The 22,457-nt window shown below is 39.6% G+C and overlaps 1 protein-coding gene across 1 annotated transcript in view; it reads left to right on the top strand.

The window, feature by feature from the left end:
• The window catches only part of LOC125785907 (receptor tyrosine-protein kinase erbB-4-like), a 253,364-nt gene that overhangs the window by 182,707 nt on the left and 48,200 nt on the right, over window positions 1–22,457 (top strand). The window contains exons 10-17 of the mRNA XM_049470118.1: window positions 5,536–5,609; window positions 8,475–8,565; window positions 13,821–14,020; window positions 15,541–15,673; window positions 15,828–15,921; window positions 17,303–17,457; window positions 20,938–20,982; window positions 21,732–21,864. Of these exons, the coding sequence (XP_049326075.1) occupies window positions 5,536–5,609; window positions 8,475–8,565; window positions 13,821–14,020; window positions 15,541–15,673; window positions 15,828–15,921; window positions 17,303–17,457; window positions 20,938–20,982; window positions 21,732–21,864 (925 nt within the window). The remainder of the gene's footprint in view (window positions 1–5,535; window positions 5,610–8,474; window positions 8,566–13,820; window positions 14,021–15,540; window positions 15,674–15,827; window positions 15,922–17,302; window positions 17,458–20,937; window positions 20,983–21,731; window positions 21,865–22,457) is intronic.

Genomic DNA, 22,457 nt, shown 5'->3' on the forward strand with positions numbered 1-22,457 from the left:
AACTTTTAACCTTCTTCTGTCCCCAAATAACACAGACGCTATGGACGCAGAGTATAATATGGGAGTTGGCCAGAGATGCAGGCAACAAAACTCCGATTGTAGAGTATAATATGGGATCTGGCCCAAGAAGCATGCATTAACACTTAATATGGGTTTTTAGACCAAGATGCATGCTTCAACACTGGTTACAGAGTATAATATGGTATTTTGCAGAGCTGTCTCCTCCGACACTCTAGTTGCTGAGTATATTATGAGATTTTGCCCGAGCCATGTTTATCCATAATCCGGTTGCGAGGTATAATTTGGGATTTGGCTCAGAATGCATGCACCAACACTCCGGTTGCAGAGTATAAAATGGGAATTGGCCCAAGCCATGTTTATCCATACTCCGGTTGCAGAGTATAATATGGGTTTTTAGATCAAGATGCATGCACCAACACTTCGTTGTTGTTGCAGAGTATTAAATGTGATTTAGCCCAAGCTGCAGGCAACAAAATTCCAGTTGCAGAGTATAAAATTGGATTTGGCCCGAGCCGTATTCATGCATAATCTAGTTGTCAGGTGTAATGTGGGATTTGGCCAGTGATGCATGCACCAACACTCCGGTTGCTGAGTATAATGTGTAATTTGACAGAAGCCACTTTCATTTGTAATCTGGTGACTGAGTATAATATGGGATTTGGTCCAAGCCACATGCATAAAAACTCCAGTTGCTGAGTATAATATGGGATTTGGCCTGAAATGGATGCAACACTCCAGTTGCTGAGTATAATATGGGATTTGGTAAGAGCTGCATGCATCAAAACTCCAGTTGCTGAGTATAATATGGGATTTGGTAAGAGCCACATGCATTAACACTCCGGTTGCAGAGTATAATATGGAATTTGGCCTGAGCCACATGCACAAGCACTCCGGTTGCAGAGTATGATATAGGTTTTTAGACCAAGCTGCATGCACCAACACTTTGTTGTTGTTGCAGAGTATAAAATGTGATCTGGCCTGAGAAGCATGCATCAACGCTTAATATGGGTTTTTAGACCAAGATGCATGCATCAACCTTCCGGTTGCAGAGTATAATATGGTATTTTGCAGAGCTGCTTCCACCAACACTCTAGATGCAGAGTAAAATAAGGGATTTGTCCGAGGCTGCATTCATGAACACTACGGTTGCAGAGTATAATATGGGTTTTTACACCAAGATGCATACACCAACACTCTGGTTGCACAGTATAATATGGGATTTTGTCTAAGCCACATGCACCAATACTCCGGTTGCAGAGTATAATATTGGACTGTGCCCGAGCCGCATACACCAACACTCTATTTCCAGAGTATAACATGGGTTTTTAGACCAAGGTGCATGCATCAACACATCATCACAGTTGCAGAGTACAATATGGCATTTGGAAACAAATACTATGGTATAGTATCTTTAATATCTTCAAGGTAAGCTCTTGAGATGTCAGCAGTGTGTGGATGAGCATTGTCTTTTTGAAATAGCACACCAGATTCATTGGTTGTATTCAATACAAAAATTGAAGAGGTGACACTCTGGCATGACTACGTACCAAGTTTCATTCCTGTTGGTTGATTTACTTTTGATGCAACTGTGTTTTTAAGGATGAGTGTATATTGCGCACCTGTGTTTGCCATTGCCAACATAGCAATAAAGAAAATTTACCTGAACTCACCTCACTTCCAGTCCACCATGGCCATCAGTGTAGATATATTCAGAAGCTCTGTTGCTATTTAAACGAGGCAGGTGGAAGGTGTGGAAATTGACTGTTGGTGGGCTGGAAGATAGCAATGAGCATTATGACTCCAGTTACTGTATATCAGCCACACATTTGCTTACCCTCATTACTCACAAATCTTTTTTTATCATTAAATTATGAATGCAATAATTTCTGACACTATATTTGACCACAGCATTGAAATGATTCCCCAGCTTCTTCCTTAAATTATTTTCTATTCCACCTTAAATAGTTCAGAAGCTGCAGGAGCCGAAATATAACTGCAGCACTGTGTGGAATATCTCTTGACAGTGCAATCACTAAGTTTTATTGGAAGCAACAAAAGCCTGGAATTAAATTAACCACGCTCCAGAAGCCTAAACATCTTACAGAACTTAGAGTCCCAAATTCTCATTATTATTATCTCTTATTATATCAACTGCTTTATATCAAACACTGGACAAGCAGCACAAATCAGCCGGGGTTAGATATTAAATACGGTTTCATTAAAGAACTCGATTTCAGCAGCATTTCCTCCATATTAGAAACATTTTTAGTACAGAACAGTGTTTTCTACTTTAAATACTTTGTGGAATGCAAACAAAATATATGATTGTTGTTTAATTTGATTCCCTCTAAACACATATTATTATGCAATAATCACATGTATTTTTTTATCATCATCAAAAACAAACTTTGTGGGTAGTTGTGCCAGACTGTCATGAAGTGACTTAGGACAGCAGTGGGTCATCTTCAGTGATGAGTCTCGCTTTGTGGTCAACTGAGTCGAGATGACAAACAAATCTGTGTGTGGAGGCGTCACAGTCAGTGCCAAGATTTGTTGTTACGCATCACATGCCCAGAAGACCTGGTGTGATGGCGTGGACTGTCATTTCTACTATTTTACAAAGACAATGCTCATCCATATACTGCTGATATCTCAAGAGTTTACCTCTTACATTACATTACATTTGGCAGACACTTTTGTCCAAAGCGACTTACAATAGTGAAGCACAAATGTAATGTAAAAGTTAAAGGTAAAACATTTTTAGATAGGGCTTAAAGGAGGTCAAAGGGAAATAATGGGATAGAGGAGTGAAGGAGGGGAAGAAGGAAATGAGGTTAGAAGTAGTTAGTGTGTTAGAGGTGTTAGGAGAGTAAGTGCTCTTTGAAGAGCTCTGTCTTCAGGAGTTTATTAAAGATAGTGAGAGATTCTCCTGATCTGGTAGTGGGAGGTAGTTAGTTAGAGGTGTTAGGAGAGTAAGTGCTCTTTGAAGAGCTCTGTCTTCAGGAGTTTATTAAAGATAGTGAGAGATTCTCCTGATCTGGTAGTAGAAGGTAGTTTGTTCCACCATTGGGGAACTCTGTATGAGAACAGTCTGGGTTGCTTTGTGTGAATGTTTGTTTGGTAAAGCGAGGCGACGTTCATTGGAGGAGCGCAGCGGCCGGGAGGTAGCGTGAGTCTTCAGGAGTGATCAGTGCAGGTAGGAAGGAGCCTGTTCTGTCATCACCTTGTAGGTGATTGTAAGAGTTTTGAATTTGATGCGAGCATCAACTGGTAGCCAATGGAGCTCAATGAGCAGCGGGGTGACATGTGCCCGTTTTGGCTGGTTGAAGACCAGACATGCTGCTGCATTCTGGATCATTTGGAGTGATTTTACTACACAGGGCATTGCAGTAGTCGAGGCGTGAGTTGACGACTGCCTGTACCAGGAGTTGGGTGGCCTGTTGCGTCAGAAACGGTCTAATTTTTCTGATGTCATAAAGTGCGAAGCAGCAGGATCGAGCAACTGAGGCCACATGGTGCGTGAAGGATGCAGATACCATGCCATTTCCAACCTCATCTCCATACCTTTCTATATCTATACAATCTAATAAATAGAAGAATTGAAGATATGGGGCGCTATGTTACTGATCTATAGGTGAATCATTTACTGTGCAGCTGGATTTAGGTCGTGTCCGTGTGTTTTTGCAGTGAAGAACACCTTGCACGGCTCAAAACACAAAAAAAAGGCTGGTACTAATTCCATTCCATCTTAAGAGACACTATTTTAACCTGTATTAGGTGCAATTTGCTTTTCCCCAACCAATATTATTTACCTTTAGTGCTTCAAACATATTTATATGATGTTTCAAACCAAATAATATCAGTAAATATCAGACTCAAAAGTGTCTCACAGAAACTACCTGCTTTACTCAAACTAAAGCTAGGTATGGTGTGCGCACTACTTTATATAGTTTTTTTTTTACTATGTAGTTATTTTGCACTAAACATTTTTGTTTTATTTAGACTAAAAAGTTTTCATTTTTGTGTATAGTAAATCAGTTTTGTTATTAGTTGGAATATTATTGGCCATATTGGCCCTGATGATTAAAATACTGAAAGGCATAGGCTGCTCTGAGTATCAGGTTTTTAGTGTCTACATGTATCCTAGAGGTGTGATTATTGATTATCAAGAACAATAAATCCGCCTGATGCTGTTTCTCCATGTACTTTATCAAAGTAATAATTAATAAGCCATGTAATGAACTCAAATCATCAATATTCTTATGTTTTCAACTCATAAACACTCTAGTCTTAACATTTTTGAAAACATATCTTAGGTGTGAATATATTTAAAGTCTATACACTCAAAAATAAGCAAAAAAAAACAAAAAAAAAAAACAGGCGCTTGGTAAAATTTTAAGCAAAACATGATCAGTTCCAGGAAAATATAACAATTCTGCTTCCTTTTACATTTTAAATGATTATATTTTTGAGCAGCCGTATGTCTTCTGGAGTAAAAGAGATCAGGGCATGTGACTCTCTGATATAATTACTGTGTTATAAAACCTGAAAGAGGAACTGAAAACAAAAACTGAAACAGCCTAGAGTTCAAAGGATTTAACAAGGTAAGATATGGAGCATGAAGTGTTTCAACTTTCATTTACCAAATGCATGTGTTATAAATATTAATCATCATAAACTCATGAACAGATCATATGTAAGGACTCTTATTTAATTTCAGTTGATTCCTCATGTAAGTTTACAGAAGACGTTCAGCTTTAACTTCTTTAACCCTTGTGTGGTGTTCGGGTCTGTGGGACCCGTTTTCATTTTTCATCAAATGATACTAAAAAAATATATTTTCTAACTTAAACTCATTGGCATTGGCCTATTTTTTGTGAAAAACATATATCAAAACACATTTTCGATAAACACACACTGTACACCCCCCCACCCCCCTACACATTTATAGTACATACAGTATGTTTGCCCAAGGGCTAATAAACATTGCTTCATTTGTAAATTTGAAACTAAACTAATTTTTTACTCATGTCTTGAGTTTAATTCATTTTCTTTTACATTTTATTAAACAACTAATAAAAAAAAGAGGAGCACTTTTTAAAAGAAATGTAACATAAGAAAGGTAAAGGGCAAATATTAACCATGTAAGCTTGTGTTTATATTGCTTTCAATTTAGGTGAAGCAAGCATGTGTAAAGCATTTTAATGTAAAATTGCTTAATTTTGCTGAATTAAATACAAGTAACAAAGTAAACGAGGAACAAAAATATGAACACCACACAAGGGTTAAATTAGTACCAGAAGAGCTGGTTCTAGGCCGACGATTACATCACAGAAAGCAAGAACTCTCTTTTAAAAGGGTTAAATATAGTTATTTTCCTCAAAGAAAGCAGCTAAACGTCAAAATTCCATCAGTTTCCATCATCTTGGGCATCAATGGTTTCCTCAGAGAGGTAAAAGTCGACTATATATATTTTATATCTTTCTATAGCTTTTATCTTATCTCTCCTGGCAGAGACATGTACCACGGAATCGCAGCTCTGGACCCGGAGCGCCTGAACGTCTTCAGAACCGTCAGAGAGATCACAGGTGAGTCATTAACCACGTGTCACTCTGTAGCTGTATACCCAACATACAGTCAAACAGTCGAAATTTTGGACACACCTTCAATTCAATTCAGTGTTTTTTAATTATTTGTTAAAAATGTTCTACATTGTAGATTAAGACCAAAGTAATCCAAACTATTTTGTACATTCTTTAAAGGACCACCTCTTGTTTAGAGGACAGTTTTGCACATCAGTTTTGCAAATCAATGTAAAACAAGTTTATTTCAGGTGATTTTGGATAACTTCTTTTTGTCTTAATTAACAAAAAAATTGACGCAGTGTAAGGGACCGTTTGTGTGCTTAAATTATGTAGCAAACAATATATATGATACTAAAGTTATCCTATCTATGAAGAAAAAACATGTGGAATTATTTAGTTTACAATTTATTTAATTAAAAAAAATGTTATATAAACCAGAGCATGTTTTATATTTTAGATTCTTCAAAGTAGCACTTTTTGCTTAGATTAGACAGTTTTGAACATCTCTGCTGGATTTTCTCAGTCAGCTTTATGAGGTAGAGTCTCCTGGAATTCTAAAGGCTTTCAGTTAACAGCTGTGCTGAACTCATCAAGAGTTAATTACTTGAATTTCTTGTCTCTTAATAAAGTGTTTGAGAGCATCAGTTAAAGTAAAGTAGTGAAGAGGTAGAGTTACAGGTATACAGTGAATAGTGAATATTTGAGTAATGTTCTAATCCAGATTATGAGAAGAAACAACTACTTAACTAAATACAGAATAAAATACTTTAAGAAGAAATGAAGGTCAATCAATCCGAAAAAAAAATATATATATATAATTTCAAGAACTTTGAAAGAATCTATAAATTTAAAAACAGGAATGCATATACAGCTCTAGAAAAAAAATGAAGAGATCACTTCAGTTTCTGAATCAGTTTCTCTGATTTTGCTATTTATAGGTTTGTGTTTGAGTAAAATAAAAAATATTTTATTCTATAAACTACAGACAACATTTCTCCCAAATTCCAAATAAAAATATTGTAATTTAGAGCATTTATTTGCAGAAAATGAGAAATGTCTGAATTAACAAAAAAATGCAGATCTTTTAGACCTTAAATAATACAAAAAAAAAACAACAACTTCATATTCATAAAGTTTAAAGAGTTCAGAAATCAATATTTGGTGGAATAACCCTGGTTTTTAATCACAGTTTTCATGTTCTCCTCCACCAGTCTTACACACTGCTTTTGGATAACTTTATGCTGCTTTACTCCTGGTGCAAAGATTCCTCTTGATTATATTCCAGAGGTTTTTAATTGGGTAAAATCAAAGAAACTCATCACTCAAGTGGTCTTGTTTTTTCAGAGCTGTATATAAATACATGAAAGGAAGTTGAGCAAATAAAACATGAAATATTTTATACTGTCTACAATCAAATAAAAATCTAAGAAAATGATACAAAAAACTCTTTTGTATGCTTCACAATTTTTATAGGGTAAGTAACTTGGAAACATATATATATATTTTAGAAAGTGTATTGGCTACATCTTGAATGTAAAAGCATGTTAACATGGAGTACCGCTTTTAAAACAGTTGAATATAGAGGCAAATATATTAAAAATACAGAAATATAATTTTTTTGTTAGTATGCAGAAGCTTCTTGCTGGAAGATCTGCGTGATCCATCACCTCTCTGTTTATTAGTTTTGCGGCTCTTTAGTCTTTGAGCATTGGCTGTTGTGTATTTACGCTTTTGGTGAAGGGGAATATTCATTTACGTGACAAAATATAAGAGTGAATACAGCCGGCGATGAAGTGTTTCTGATATTAAAGCTCTCAGTCACTGTGAACCTGCACCGCCGGCTGCGCCAAATAGCTAATGAAGTGAAACAGTCCCTTCATTACCGGAGCGCTGTCGGCGGGAAGAGCGACGACGCCGCTCCCTCGTATTCAGGACGCGCTGTCCATCATCTCAACGAGTTCGGCCTGCGAAATTACAGCTGATGACATTAAAATTCTTCTCTTTAACCAGCATGATAGTGCTGCAGTTATTCCCCCTCCTCAGATCATCATTCTTCACAAATAATGAACTTCTGTAGTTTAGAGCTTCCAGGAAACATAAAGGAAAACCAACCACAGATGCATATAACTGTGTGTGGTAGACGGATGCGAGTGTTGGGCTCAGACAATGTTAAAGCTTAGGATGCAATAAAAGAGACATAAGTAAATCAGCTATACATTTTAGACTAGTTTGTATTGTTGTGCTGTGTAAATATATATATACAGGGGTTGGACAATGAAACTGAAACACCTGTCATCATTTTAGTGTGGGAGGTTTCATCATGGCTAAATTGGAGCAGCCTGGTGTTCAATCTTCATTAATTGCACATTGTTGCACCAGTAAGAGCTGTAAGAGTGTGAAGGTTCAATTAGCAGGGTAAGAGCACAGTCCTGCTCAGAATATTGCAATGCACACAACATTATGGGAGACATACCAGAGTTCAAAAGAGGACAAATTGTTGGTGCACGTCTTGCTGGAGCATCTGTGACCAAGACAGCAAGTCTTTGTGATGCATCAAGAGTCACGGTATCCAGGGTAATGTCAGCACACCACCAAGAAGGACCGACCACATCCAACAGGATTAACTGTGGATGCTGTAAGAGGAAGCTGTCTGAAAGGGATGTTCGGGTGCTAACCCGGATTGTATCCCAAAAACATAAAACCACGGCTGATCAAATCACGCAGAATTCAATGTGCACCTCAACTCTCCTGTTTCCACCAGAACTGTCCGTCACCACAATCAATTATTGTGCTCTAAAACCAGGTGTTTCAGTTTCATTGTCCAACCCTTGAAGAAAATCTGCTCTCTAACAAAGACTTTTCTTTCAGGCTTCTTGAACATCCAGTCGTGGCCGGAGAACATGACCAACTTCGGGGTCTTTTCCAACCTTGCGACCATCGGGGGGAGATCACTGTACAGGTAAAACATATATTTACAGGGATTTTATTTATATATACCCTGCTTTATTTTAAGGATTTTTACACCAAGGTTATCATACATCATATCATACATCATTATTCATACAGGTGCATCTCAAAAAATTAGAACAAAATATGATTAAGAAAGTGAAATGTGAAACTCTAGATGTATTACACATGTATTACAGAGTGATAAGAGAGAGAGTTATCTGTTTATTTTTTGTGTTGTTGATTATGATTATGGCTTACAGCCATCGAAAACCCAAAAATCAGTGTCACAGGAAATTAGAGTATTATATAAGACCAATTGGTACTTTTGGCAGTGTGGGCAGTGTGCCAAGTCCTGCTGAAAAATGAAATCTGTGGTGGAAAACACCCGGCAAACCCGACACTTACATCAACAATAAACAGAATATAGAATAAAATAACATTACTGTTCACACAAAAGTGCTGCGCTGTTAAGATATGAACGTGCCAAAGTCAGAGCTCACCTGGTTCTTAAAGAGAATGACAACTGACACACTGATTGGTTTATTTCACATTACGGCCAAAATTAAACACACCCATATTAAGTAAGATAATTAGTTCATGCCTAGTTCATGTAAGATAATTAGTTCATTTCGAGACACACAATGCATTTTTTGAGCCCGCACGATACTGAAGGCACATTGTCATGCCCCTAAATCAATGTGTGCAAAAACACAATTAAACACAATTAACCAGTGTGTTGTAGATCACTAAAATAGGGCCCAAAAACTTAAAATGCTACTTTGGGACAATAACTTGCCTTGTAAAAAGGTAAAGTATACTTAAGAGCATTAAAAGGATGTTCAAATTAGGTAAAGAATACTTAAAGTGCATTTTCAATTTAAAATAATTCATGAAAATATACTTCCTCTGTATTTCCGTAAAATGTATTTTAAGCAATATGCTTCAAATATATATATAGTTGCATTAAACACTGCTTAAAGTGCACTTTAGTGCAGCATTTTTTTTCCAGTACCATCAAGGTCTGCACAATATGTGCATCAATACGCAAATTAGTATATTCACAATATACCACAAAAAAAGGTGTTTAAAAAAACATACTCAAATCTGCTTAAGTTTACAGAGGTTGTACCAAAAAATCAGCACTCAAAAGCACAATTTTATTAGTTTTTATGTTGTATTATATATAGCTTAAATACAACTGAAATATACTTAAGTTGCCATAAGTTGTTCCAAAATGGTACATTAAGTACAGTGAGTCCAAGAAGTATTTGATCCCTTGCTGATTTTCTTCGTTGGCCCACTAATAAAGACATGATCATTCTATACTTTTAATGGTAGATGTATTCTTACATGGAGAGACAGAATATTAAAAAGAAAATCCAGAAAAATAAATCTAAGGAATATATGTTAATTGATTTGTATTTCATGGAGTGAAATAAGTATTTGATCCCTTAGTATTCATTAGCAGTTCTGGCTTTTACAGACCAGTTAGACACTCCCAATCAACTTGTTACCTGACCTGAAGCCACCTGTTCTCACTAATCACTTGTGTGAAAAACACCTGTCCACAGAATCAGACAGATCACACAGATTTCAAGTCTCCAACATGGGTAAAACCAAAGAGCTGTCACAGGACCTCAGAGTCAGAATTGTTGACCTTCACAAAGCTGGAATGGGCTACAAAAAGATTAGTAAGGTGTTGGATGTGAAAGTAACAACTATTGGTGCAATTATCAGAAAGTTTAAAGAGTATAACATGACAATCAACAGACCTCGGCCCGGTGCTCCAAAGAAGATTTCGCCTCGTGGGGTGGCAATGATGCTGAGAACGGTCAGAAATCGTCCTGCAACCACTCGGCAGGAGTTAGCAAATGACCTGAAGGCAGCTGGGACCACAGTTTGCAAGGAAACAATTGGCAACACTTTGCGCAACAATGGATTCACATCCTGCAGTGCCCGAAAGGTACCCCTGCTGAAGAGAGCACATGTGGAGGCGCGCCTCAAGTATGCCAATGATCATTTGAAAGATGAACCAAGTTATTGGGAGAAGGTTTTGTGGTCAGACGAGACCAAAATTGAACTTTTTGGCCTCAACTCCACCCGCCATGTGTGGAGGAAGAAAAATGCTGCCTATGACCCCAAGAACACTGTGCCCACCGTCAAGCATGGGGGTGGAAGCATAATGTTTTGGGGGTGTTTCTCTGCCAAGGGTACAGGGCTACTTCACCGCATCACTGGAAAGATGGATGGAGCCATGTACCGCACAATCCTGAGGGACAACCTCCTCCCCTCTGCCAGGGATCTGAAAATGGGCCGTGGTTGGGTCTTCCAACGTGATAACGACCCTAAACATACAGCAAAGGCAACAAAGGATTGGCTCAAGAAAAATCACATTAAGGTCATGGAGTGGCCCAGCCAGTCGCCAGACCTCAATCCGATCGAAAATCTATGGAGGGAGCTGAAGGTCAGAGTTGCCAAGCGACAGCCCACCAACCTTCATGATTTAGAGAGGATCTGCAAAGAAGAGTGGGCCAAAATTCCCCCTGGTGTGTGTGCTAAACTTGTGGTTAACTACAACAAACGTCTCACCGCTGTGCTTGCAAACAAAGGCTTTGCCACTAAGTATTGAGTGTGTTTGGCAAGAGGGATCAAATACTTATTTTCCTCATTGAAATACAAATTAATTAAAATATATTCTTTAAAATTATATTCTGGATTTTTGTCTTGATATTCCGTCTCTCCATGTTAGAATATATCTACCATTAAAAGTGCAGAAGGATAGTGTCTTTATTAGTGGGCAAACAAAGAAAATCAGCAAGGGATCAAATACTTCTTGGACTCACTGTATGTATTTGAGTACATATTTTAATTTTGAAAAGTATGTACTTTTCCATGTTAAGTATACTTTTAAAAAATATACTCAATACATTTTTTTTTTTTACAATGAGTGTAAAAGGCAATACAAAATTGAAAATAAACAATTGCCACTATGAGCAGGAGGTCGCATGTTCGAACCCCCGCACATGCAGCTTTGCCATCAAGCTGCCGGCGCTCAGAGGGAGCACAATTGGCCCTGCACCCTCCAGGTGGTTACAGTAGATAGCGCTCTGTCCCCACATTACTCCTAGGGTGATGTCTGCAGCTCAGGGCGTCTGTGAGCTGATGTATCAGAAACGAGTCGCTGCGCTTTCCTCCCAACGTTAGCGCTGTGATGCTACTTGGCAATGTATCGGAGGAAGCATGTGTTAGTCTTCACCCTCCTGGTGTGTTGGGGCATTACTAGTGATAGGGGGAGTCCTAACGAGTGGGTTGGGTAATTGGCCGTGTAAATTGGGGATAAAATAAAATAAAATAATGGAACTGAAGTTTTTGTATCTGTATTGTATCAATAACCCTCACTAGCGTAACCCTTATCTGCAGTTGAAACACAGATCAGTTGAATTCTTATTATCATCAGTTCATTAAGTGCAGATCTGCAGTTCCCGGGTCCGGCTCCGCTGCTTCCAGAGGCGTTCTGGCTTTTCTCCAGAGCAGCTTGGAAAGCGAAGCTCCCTCCGCTGATCATACTAATGAAGCAGTTTGTCCTGTTCAGGCTCCTCCTGACTCCCCCCTTCAAATGGACGCTTTGATGCACTCAGAGCCCTGCTTTGATTAATATGCTGTTTTTTTTTATATCGCTGCTTCACTCCACCCTCGAATCATCAGATCAAAGAGTGTCACTTTTTTAGATCAGTTATTTCATATTTATTTTTGGAAGCAAACATTTACATTACTAGTTTAACGAGTGCAAAAAATGGCTGAAATGTTGTGTTTTCTTCCAAGTGTACATCAAACACACATAGCGCATTTAAAATCCTTTAATTTTCCAAAAAAAAAAATCGACAGTGCTCCTTATGTATGATTTTTTTTTACCAGTCAGGTATTAAGGAGCAGTAAAGTCACTCCACTGAAGTACAGAGTTATAAGGGTGAGTTTTCAGTGAAGTTTCTCCAGCACTAGGGCGGGGAGCAGCAGCATTAGCATTAGCTGCGCTAAAAATACACAGCAGTTAACTGAAAGCCTGAATTCCAGGTGACTCTACCTCATAAAGCTGACTGAGAAAATGCTATTTTTTCATAGTTTGGAGGGTTTTCAACAGCGCTGTATGGACGTATATACTGACATTTTAGTTACATAAAACAAAAACTTAACATGCTTCAAAAATTTCTTATTTATTTGCAAATAAAAATGTGAAATTTACCCAGAGCCACTACTTCAGATGTGACACTATAATAAGCATAGTGACAATAAAAACACAACAATTCAGCTGAATGAATGGTAAAATGGTAAAAGAGAAAATTAAACTAAACTTAATTCAAAGGAAAAACTCATTCATAAAAGGAGCTAACACTGCCTCCAGCCAGTCTGAACCACATTCATCCCTGGGGACAAATTAATCTGTAATAGTAACATTCATAAAGCTTCATAGAGAACACGATCATATTTCCAGTATTTACACATGATATCACTCAATTAAACTCAGTTAAACCTACAGTTATTCTGTCTAACAGTTAAACCTGTTGCACTGTACGGCTAACGCCGGCTAACGCCTTTAAGACTAAACTGTGAATCACCTAACCCGCTAAGCTAACAGTAGGTTCAGCCGATCAGGTATTACTTTAGATCAAGTCCAGGCAAAAACAACTTAAAACAGGGGTTGGACAACGAAACTGAAACACCTGGTTTTAGAGCACAATAATTCATTGTGGTGACGGACAGTTCTGGTGGAAACAGGAGAGTTGAGGTGCACATTAAATTCTGCTGTGATTTGATCAGCCGTGGTTTTATGTTTTTGGGATACAATCCGGGTTAGCACCCGAACATCCCTTTCAGACAGCTTCCTCTTACAGCGTCCACAGTTAATCCTGTTGGATGTGGTTGGTTCTTCTTGGTGGTATGCTGACATTACCCTGGATACCATGGCTCTTGATGCATCACAAAGACTTGCTGTCTTGGTCACAGATGCTCCAGCAAGACGTGCACCAACAATTTGTCCTCTTTTGAACTCGGGTATGTCACCCATAATGTTGTGTGCATTGCAATATTTAGAGTAAAACTGTGCTCTTACCCTGATAATTGAACCTTCACACTCTACTCTTACTGGTGCAATGTGCTGTTAATGAAGATTGACCACCAGGCTGCTCCAATTTAGCCATGAAACCTCCCACAGAAACTCCCCCGCTGTAAACGGGGTTCTCACTCAGTTTTCTTTCTTTCCCCCTCCAGTGGAATTTCGCTGTTGATCTTGAAGCTCCGCTGGATCATCTCCCTCCAGTTCCAGTCCCTGCAGGAGATCAGCGCCGGCAACGTCTACATCACCAACAACAGCCAGCTGTGCTACTACAACACCGTCAACTGGACCGGGCTGTTCCGCACTCGCGGCCAGAGAGCCGTCATCAAGAGCAACAAGGACCTGCGAGAGTGCTGTGAGTGCAAATATTCTTTTTTTTCTGATATATATCGAGATATTAAACAATGCAGAGCTCATGACATCACCACCTGTGCGCTGTCTCGCGTCTGGACCAATCAAGAGGAGAGTCAGCAGTGTCGAGCTCAACTCAAAACATGAGGAAAACAGCAAAACAACAGTAATCGGCCCTTTAATCAGGCATTAAATTGGCTTTATTCTGGGATTAAAAGACTGAATTCAGCTGTAACTGGAAAAATATCTGTGCCGCAAAACTGTGCTGGACTGAGGTGCACAGCTTTTAACACGTGCTCACGTTTACAAGCACGTTCCCAACCATGGAGGTGTGGATGGAGGTGTTTACTCCCCCTCCCCCTCGCGCTTCTCAGGCAGAAGCAGCCTGTCACTCACACAGACACAGAGACAGCGCTGTGTATCTACTTCTTCTTGTGTCAAGAATCAGCATCAGCAACTTGACGTGTTTGATTTAATCGCCTTAAGTGACACCCTACACATCCTGTGATGTGACTATTGCCCATGCACACATCGCCATGACGATGCGTAAACGATATATATCGTGCAGCTCTACTTGGGATTTCCGCTGTGTTCATTGGATACAAATACAGCCAGAACTACTTCTTCTTGTGCTTCAGTGTATGAAGTGTAATTTAAACATAATGAGAAGAAATTACTGCTGTTGTGTAATGCTCTAGTGTGAATAAAGAATACATTTGGAACAAGTTCAACTCTGTCTTTAACCCATGTAAAATTATAGAGTCACAGCGCAGCAATTTTACAGCTATTTTTAGCTCTTTACTGATATAGCTGGAGATAGGAGCTCATTCTCCAAACATCCAGCTTGCTTTATAGTTCCACTCGCTGGCCACTTTATTAGAAACACCTCCTTTCCTCATACTGGCCACTTTTTTGGAAACACCTACTATAGTACTACCTTGTGCTTCTTCCACTCTCTGTGGCCACTTTATTAGAAACACCTTCGACCTACTATAGTACTACCTTGTGCTTCCTCCAACCATGGTGGCCACTATATTGGAAACACCTACTATAGTGCTACCTTGTGCTTCTTCCAATCACTGTGGCCACTTTATTAGAAACACCTGCTGTAGTACTACCTTGTGCTTCTTCCAATCACTGTGGCCACTTTAATGGAAACACTTACTCTACTACTACCTTGTGCTTCCACTTACTGTGGCCACTTTATTAGAAACACCTACTATATTACTACCCTGTTCTTTTAATTATTGTGGCCACTTTATTAGAAACACTTACTAAAGTACTACCTTGTGCTTCCACTTACTGTGGCCACTTTATTAGAAACACTTACTAAATAGTACTACCTTATGCTTCTTCCAATAATTGTGGCCACTTTATTGGAAACACCTACTATTGTACTACCTTGTGCTTCTTCCACTTACTGTGGCCACTTTAATAGAAACAGCTACTACCTACTATAGTACTACCTTGTGTTCTACTCTCTCTCACTGTAGCTGTATTGTGATATGTGTGTTTTATATTCAGCTCAGCTGCAGATGGTGTGTGATAAGCTGTGTTCTGAAGAAGGATGCTGGGGTTCTGGTCCAGATCAGTGCCTGTCCTGCAAGTTCTACAGCCGGGGGAAAACCTGTGTGAAGTCCTGTAACCTCTACAGTGGGTGAGTGTGTCCACAGGGCTTAGATAACACCTTTACTCTACAGCTCTGGAAGGAAAAAATAAAAGATCATTAAAAAACAACAATGTTCATTTTACTCAAACATAAACTAGTTTATATTATAAAGTGTTGTGTGTGTGTGTATGTGTTTTCTCAGAGATGTTCGGGAGTTTGCTAACGGTTCAGTGTGTGTGGAGTGTGACGGCCAGTGTGAGAAGACTGGAGACAGAACCGTGACCTGCCACGGCCCGGTGAGCTGATTTAACCTCTGCAGCAGAAGCAGCTCTGCAGTTTCTACTACTAGTTACTAGTTACTAGTGTTGAATAAAATGCGCCTTAGAATCCAGAGCATCTTATGTATGAAAAGATCCATTTGATGCTGTAGTGGAAAGATGGCTATTGTTAATATTTTAAAACGTTATGGTACTGAATTATTGAAGCTCTGGGAAATAATCGATTTCCCGGTTGACGTGATGATGAAGGACATGATGAATTTGGTACAAAATCTCTTTAAAGTCCTTCACAGTTGCGATTTGTGAGGTTTGGCACCCAGGTGAGTAATCTTTACCCCACTGCACCGCAGCCGTTCCTGAAGCTCGTTCCTGAAGCTTGATCCACAGCGTTACAGACAGACTCATAAATAATGACTCCAGCTGAGGGCTGTTTCTGCAGCGCCGTGTACAACACCTGTCAGCTCCTCTCCGCCGCCAGGTGAACGCCTGTCCGTCTACTGCTCAAACATGTACAATTAACATCCTGAAACACGTCAGACACGCCGAGAAGTCCACCAACCGTGTGACACACGGCACAGGTGATACAAATATTAACCAATCAGAAGAGATGCTGTGATTAATACAGTGCAGAACTTTCTCTATACTGTGGCGCGCCCCTGGGGATGGGGGCGTGACCACTGTGACCCGGCAGCAGGAAGCGCAGATAGACACACAGACACGAGGAGTGAATTAACTCAGAACATACCTTTATTTCGGCTTTAAAATGCCCTCCACCACACCCAAAACAAACTTAAATAAACATGGCCCAGTGGGGCTCTAGAGTTTATTCGTTTCTTCTTCGTTTTAGAGTCTGTGCAGCCTCAGCCCTCTCTGCTCTCCAGTGCAGTCTCTCGTGCCCCCCCCTGGAGTGAGCTCAGGCTGAGTTGATATGCCTGTCCCGGCTGATCTGCTAATCAGTCCGGACCGCAGATCAGCTGGGGACAGGCAGAACTGAGCGTGTTGGCGTGGGCGGACCAACTCCCCCGCCTCCTCACGCCACAATACATATCTGTGAGAAGTATTAATAGTCTGAATGGGCCAGAACCAGAACTCTCATTGTGAAGTCGATGATTAGAATAACACTGCTGAGGTAAATGTATGATTAGAATAGCACTACTGAGGTAAATGTATGATTGAAATATCATTTCTGAGGTGAATGTATGATTAGAATAGCATTGCTGAGGTAAATGTAGGATTAGAATAGCAGTGCACTAAGGTTAAGGTAGGATTAGAAATTAAAATAGCACTGCTGAGGTAAATGTATGATTTAAAAAAGCCCTGCTGAAGTAAATATATATATATATATATATATATATATTCTTTCTCTCTCTCTCTCTCTCTCTCTCTCTCTCTGCTGCAGGGTCCAGATCAGTGTACGAAGTGTCTCCATCTGAAGGACGGTCCAAACTGTGTGGAGAAATGTCCTGACGGGCTTCAGGGAGCCACCAGCTTCATCTTCAAATACGCCGAATCCAACAACGAGTGCCACCCCTGCCACCCCAACTGCACCCAGGGGTAAGAGGGCTAATATTACCACCTACAGTGGACAGTGCAGTGCAGACCGGCAACATCTGGCTTGAAGTGTCCATGTGCACAGACTCAAAATGCAGAAATCACAATTACATTCAATGCAGGAGACCACGCCCACATATCCCACAGGCCTCTAAAGCTTCCAAGGGACATGGCAAAAGTCATGGTACAAGTCAATTCACGAGGCTTTTATTGTCAAGAGGCTTTTATTGTCATTACATCTGAGTACAGGTACACAGTGTAGTGAAATTACGTTCCTCCGGAACCATGGTGCAATATGGAACAACAAGCAATAGACAACATAAAGTGCAGGAGTGACGACAAGACAATTAAAGACAGGACAGTGCAGTACCGATATGGTATAATCATGTGTATAGTAAGGATAAGGTGCAGAGATGTGTAACATACTGTAACATATAGAACATATATAATCACAGCAGTTACTGAGGTAGAGAGTTTATAGTTTTTGAGAGTAGCAGCAAACATTGCTGAAAGGAATAAAGACATTTCAGTCTCTGTGTGCTGAGTGGGTGTCTGTGTGTGGGTGAAGTTCAGTCTATGTGTGTGTAAAGGGTGGTGGGGGGTTCAGTTCAGTTTTGTCTGAGTGTGTTGGGTGTGTGGTGGGTCTCTGTGTGTTGAGAAGTCTGACTGCCTGGTGGATGAAGCTGTTGCAGAGTCTGGTAGTGGAGCCTCTGTGTGTTGAGGAGTCTGACTGCCTGGTGAATGAAGCTGTTGCAGAGTCTAGTAGTGGGGGCTCGGATGCTCCTGTATCTTCTGCCGGACCGCATCAGAGCGAAGAGTCCGTGTGAGGAATGGGTGGGGTCTAAACAACTTTAGAGATGGAAGACATAGCAAACATAATCGTTGACTAATCGACTAATCGCAAAAATAGGCATCAGATTAGTCGACTACCAAAATAATCATTAGTTGCAGCCCTACTGTTTGAAGAACATCTTTCTCTACCACTCTATCTGTCTCTCTCTCTCTCTCTCTCTCTCTCTCTCTTTTCCACAAAATCAAAGCTCCCTGTAAAGCTCTTGCCCTCCGTTCTATGTAGCGTCCCGTTTCCTTCATCTCCATGGTGACAGTTGTCATCGTTGGTTACCGTCAGGCTTGCACTGATCCTCCGCAGCGTCGAGTCGCCCGGGCAACGACTTCCCAAAAAAAATAGAGAACCAAGGATGACACCGGGTCCCTGAGACAGCCGGCGCAGGAGAACACAGCGCCACGGCGGCGTGACGTTCCCCGTAACACAGTCCGACAGCACAGAGAACCCAGCCGCTGATCCTCTTCACATTCTGCTCACTGCTCTGAATAGCACTACTGTGGTAAACTAATGATTAGAATAGCACTACTGAGGTAAATATACAACTAGAATAGCATTTTTAAGGTAAATGCATGATTAGATTAGCACTGCTGAGGTAAATTAAGGATTAGAATAGCTTTGCTGAGGTAAATGTATGATTAAAATAGCACTGCGCTAAGGAAAATGTATGATTGATCCTGAAGGTAAATGATCCTCTTCACATTCTGCTCACTGCTCTGAATAGCACTCTGTGGTAAACTAATGATTAGAATAGCACCTTCTGAGGTAAATGTACAACTAGAATAGCATTGCTGAGGTTAATGTATGATTATATTAGCACTGCTGATCTAAATTAAGGATTAGAATAGCTTTGCTGAGGTAAATGTATGATTAAAATAGTACTGCTGAGGTAAATGTATGATTAGAATAGCATTGCGCTAAGGAAAATGTATGATTGATCCTGAAGGTGAATGAACCCACTTCACATTCTGCTCACTGCTCTGAATAGCACTACTGGGGTAAACTAATTATTAGAATAGCACTACTGAGGTAAATGTACAATTAGAATAGCATTTCTGCGGTAAATGTATGATTAGATTAGCAGTGCTGAGGTAAATTAAGGATAAGAATAACACTGCTGAGGTAAATCAATGATTAGAATATCACTGCTGAGGTAAACGTGTGATCATAGTAGCACTGCACTAAGGTAAATTAATGATTAGAATAGTTCATAGTTGAATTGGCCACTTTTAATACTACAAAATAAAATAACATTTGCGTGTTTTAAGCTGCACAAGGTGTACTTTTACAGTGGTTACGATAGCAAAGACACACTGACACGCCCTAAATAAAGCTGCATGGTGCACAATTGACAGCTCACCTATATATTGCCAAAATAGGGCCCTGTGTGTATTATATTATACAGTAATTCAAAATAAAAGCACATGGGATGAAAACATTTGCCATATTTATACTGACACAGCTTGCAGTTAGCATTTTACAGCTAAACACACAAACACTCTCTCTCACACACACACACACACACACACACACTCTCACACACACACACAGTGCAGGAGGTGTAATGTTGCACTGAGTCAGTGTTAAGGGAAAGTGTAAACGCTGGGAGAGATTGAATTCCCTGCTATGAGTTTTAATTTGCCTCTCGCTGTTCCCCTGCCGGAGCCAGTTCTGCTCTGAGTGGGTTCGGTCCAGAAGGGGCCGGGAACCACCGACCTATTACCGATATTAAAATCACAGCGGGCATAAATCTCTGAAATAGCTTTCTGGCGGTCTGTTACATGCTATTCATCATGATATGATTATATGTATTTTTCTGTATGCTTGCTAAGTTCAAATCTATGCTTATATTGAAGCATGTAATCAATCCAATACAGGCAAAAACTGCAGCAAATGGACTGTGTTGGTGATTTTATGCAGCACATGGATAAATATTATTATATTGCACAAAACTGAAGCAGTAAATATCTGTTTGTTGGCTTGTTTCAATGATATATCGTATTTTTCACACTTAAAATCAACACTGCTCCTTATAATCCGTTGCAGCTTCTGTATATAAATTCTACCAGTCTGGACTGCTGAGGTAAATGTATGATTAGAATAGCACGACTGAGGTAAATGTACAATTAGAATAGCACTGCTGAGGTAAATGTATGATAAGAATAGCACTGCTGAGGTAAATGTCTGATTAGAATAGCACTGCGCTAATGTAAATGTTTGATTAGAATAGCACAGCTGAAGTAATTGTTTGATTAGAATAGCACAGCTGAGGTAAATGTATGATTAGAATAGCACTGCTGAGGTAAATGTATGATTAGAATAGCACAGCTGAGGTAAATGTATGATTAGAATAGCACAGCTAAGGTAAATGTACGATTAGAATAGCACTGCACTATATATATATTTATATATATATATACACACTGGCAGTATTTTGGACGTGGGATAAACCGCTAACTGAGAGTTACGAACCGCCCTGGGTTGCCAGAACACTCAGGGTTCATCAGAAAATTTACGTTCATTGATTTTGTGCCTTATACTCCGGTGCGCCTTATAGTCTATAAAATGCGTTTAAATATATGAAAATATATTAATATTTCATTAAAAGATAATCTGGCTCTTTTTTTTTTTGGTTGCAGATGCACTGGACCCCGCATTCAAGACTGCATTGGACTACTGGACAGGTGAGAAAATCACAGTTAATACTGTGATTTATAGCTGTGATTTATAGTTATGAATTATGATGGGCCCCGCATTCTCCACCAATCTGAGCTCAAAGGGAGTGGGTACCACTTTTTTAAAAAAGACTACCTTTATAAAGGGGTTATGAATGGTTTATAAAGGTGATTATTAATGTTATTAATTAGGCTTCAAATACTTTAAAATTAATTAATAAGCCGTTAATAAATTAGTAACAACATAGATAGAAATGACAACAGTTAAAAAAAAAATGTTACTTTGTGTTTTCCACCAATCTTCATTAAACCTGTCATATTAATATATTTAAAAGTATGTTTAACTCTTTACTATAAATTAAATGACTAAGCGAACAACAGATCACTGTTTCCTTTTTCAATTAATGTGTTGTAAGTTGCTTATTAATGGTTTTAAGGCATTTACAACCTAATCAACAATATATTAATACTTAAATAATTAATCTAATTTATAAACCATTTATAAACCCTTTATAAGGGTAGTCTTATTTTAAAGTGGTGCCAACATGTGGTAAGATTCCGACCAAGATGGCATATATTTTGGTCTGAATCGCCACCATCCCCACTGTGAAGCATGGTGGTGGGAGCATCAATGCAACTCATTCAGAGTAGTCATAAGATGACTAGGCTAGCCCAGTCTGACTTTTATTTTTAAAGCAAGCATTACCTCTTCCCACAAAACTCCATTTGATGTGATTCTAAATATTCTGGTGTCGCAGGACCCCTCTGATAGTCGCCGGGACGATCGGTGGGCTGTTCGTGGTGGTCATCATAGCGCTGGGGTTTGCCATTTTTGCCCGCCGCAAAAGCATCAAGAAGAAAAGGTGTCTGCGGCGCTTCCTGGAGACCGAGGTGAGAGCGTGAGTGCCTGTGGGAGTGAGAATAGAGCCGTTAGCGGGGTGTGATGTTCGGAGGAGACCATGCAGAGTGAAGAACAGAGCAGAGGAAAGAACAGTCCTGCTCAGATATGTTTAAATTCACTGAATTAATACAGTGTTTTACAGATCAGAGCTAAAGGGGTTGAACAATGAAATTGAAACACCTGTCATCATTTTAGTGTGGGAGGTTTCATGGCTAAATTGGAGCAGCCTGGTGGCCAATCTCCATTAATTGCACATTATTGCACCAGTAAGAGCAGTAAGAGTGTGAAGGTTCAATTAGCAGGGTAAGAGCACAGTTTTGCTCAAAATATTGCAATGCACACAACATTATGGGTGACATACCAGAGTTCAAAAGTGGACAAATTGTTGGTGCACGTCTTGCCGAAGCATCTGTGACCAAGACAGCAAGTCTTTGTGATGCATCAAGAGCCACGGTATCCAGGGTAATGTCAGCATACCACCTAGAAGGAACAACCACATCCAACAGGATTAACTGTGGACGCTGTAAGAGGAAGCTTTCTTTAAGAATGTAATGATGTCATTGATAATAGTTTGATTTGCTGT

Source organism: Astyanax mexicanus, chromosome 21 (genome assembly GCF_023375975.1).
Source record: "Astyanax mexicanus isolate ESR-SI-001 chromosome 21, AstMex3_surface, whole genome shotgun sequence".
NCBI lineage: Eukaryota > Metazoa > Chordata > Actinopteri > Characiformes > Acestrorhamphidae > Astyanax > Astyanax mexicanus.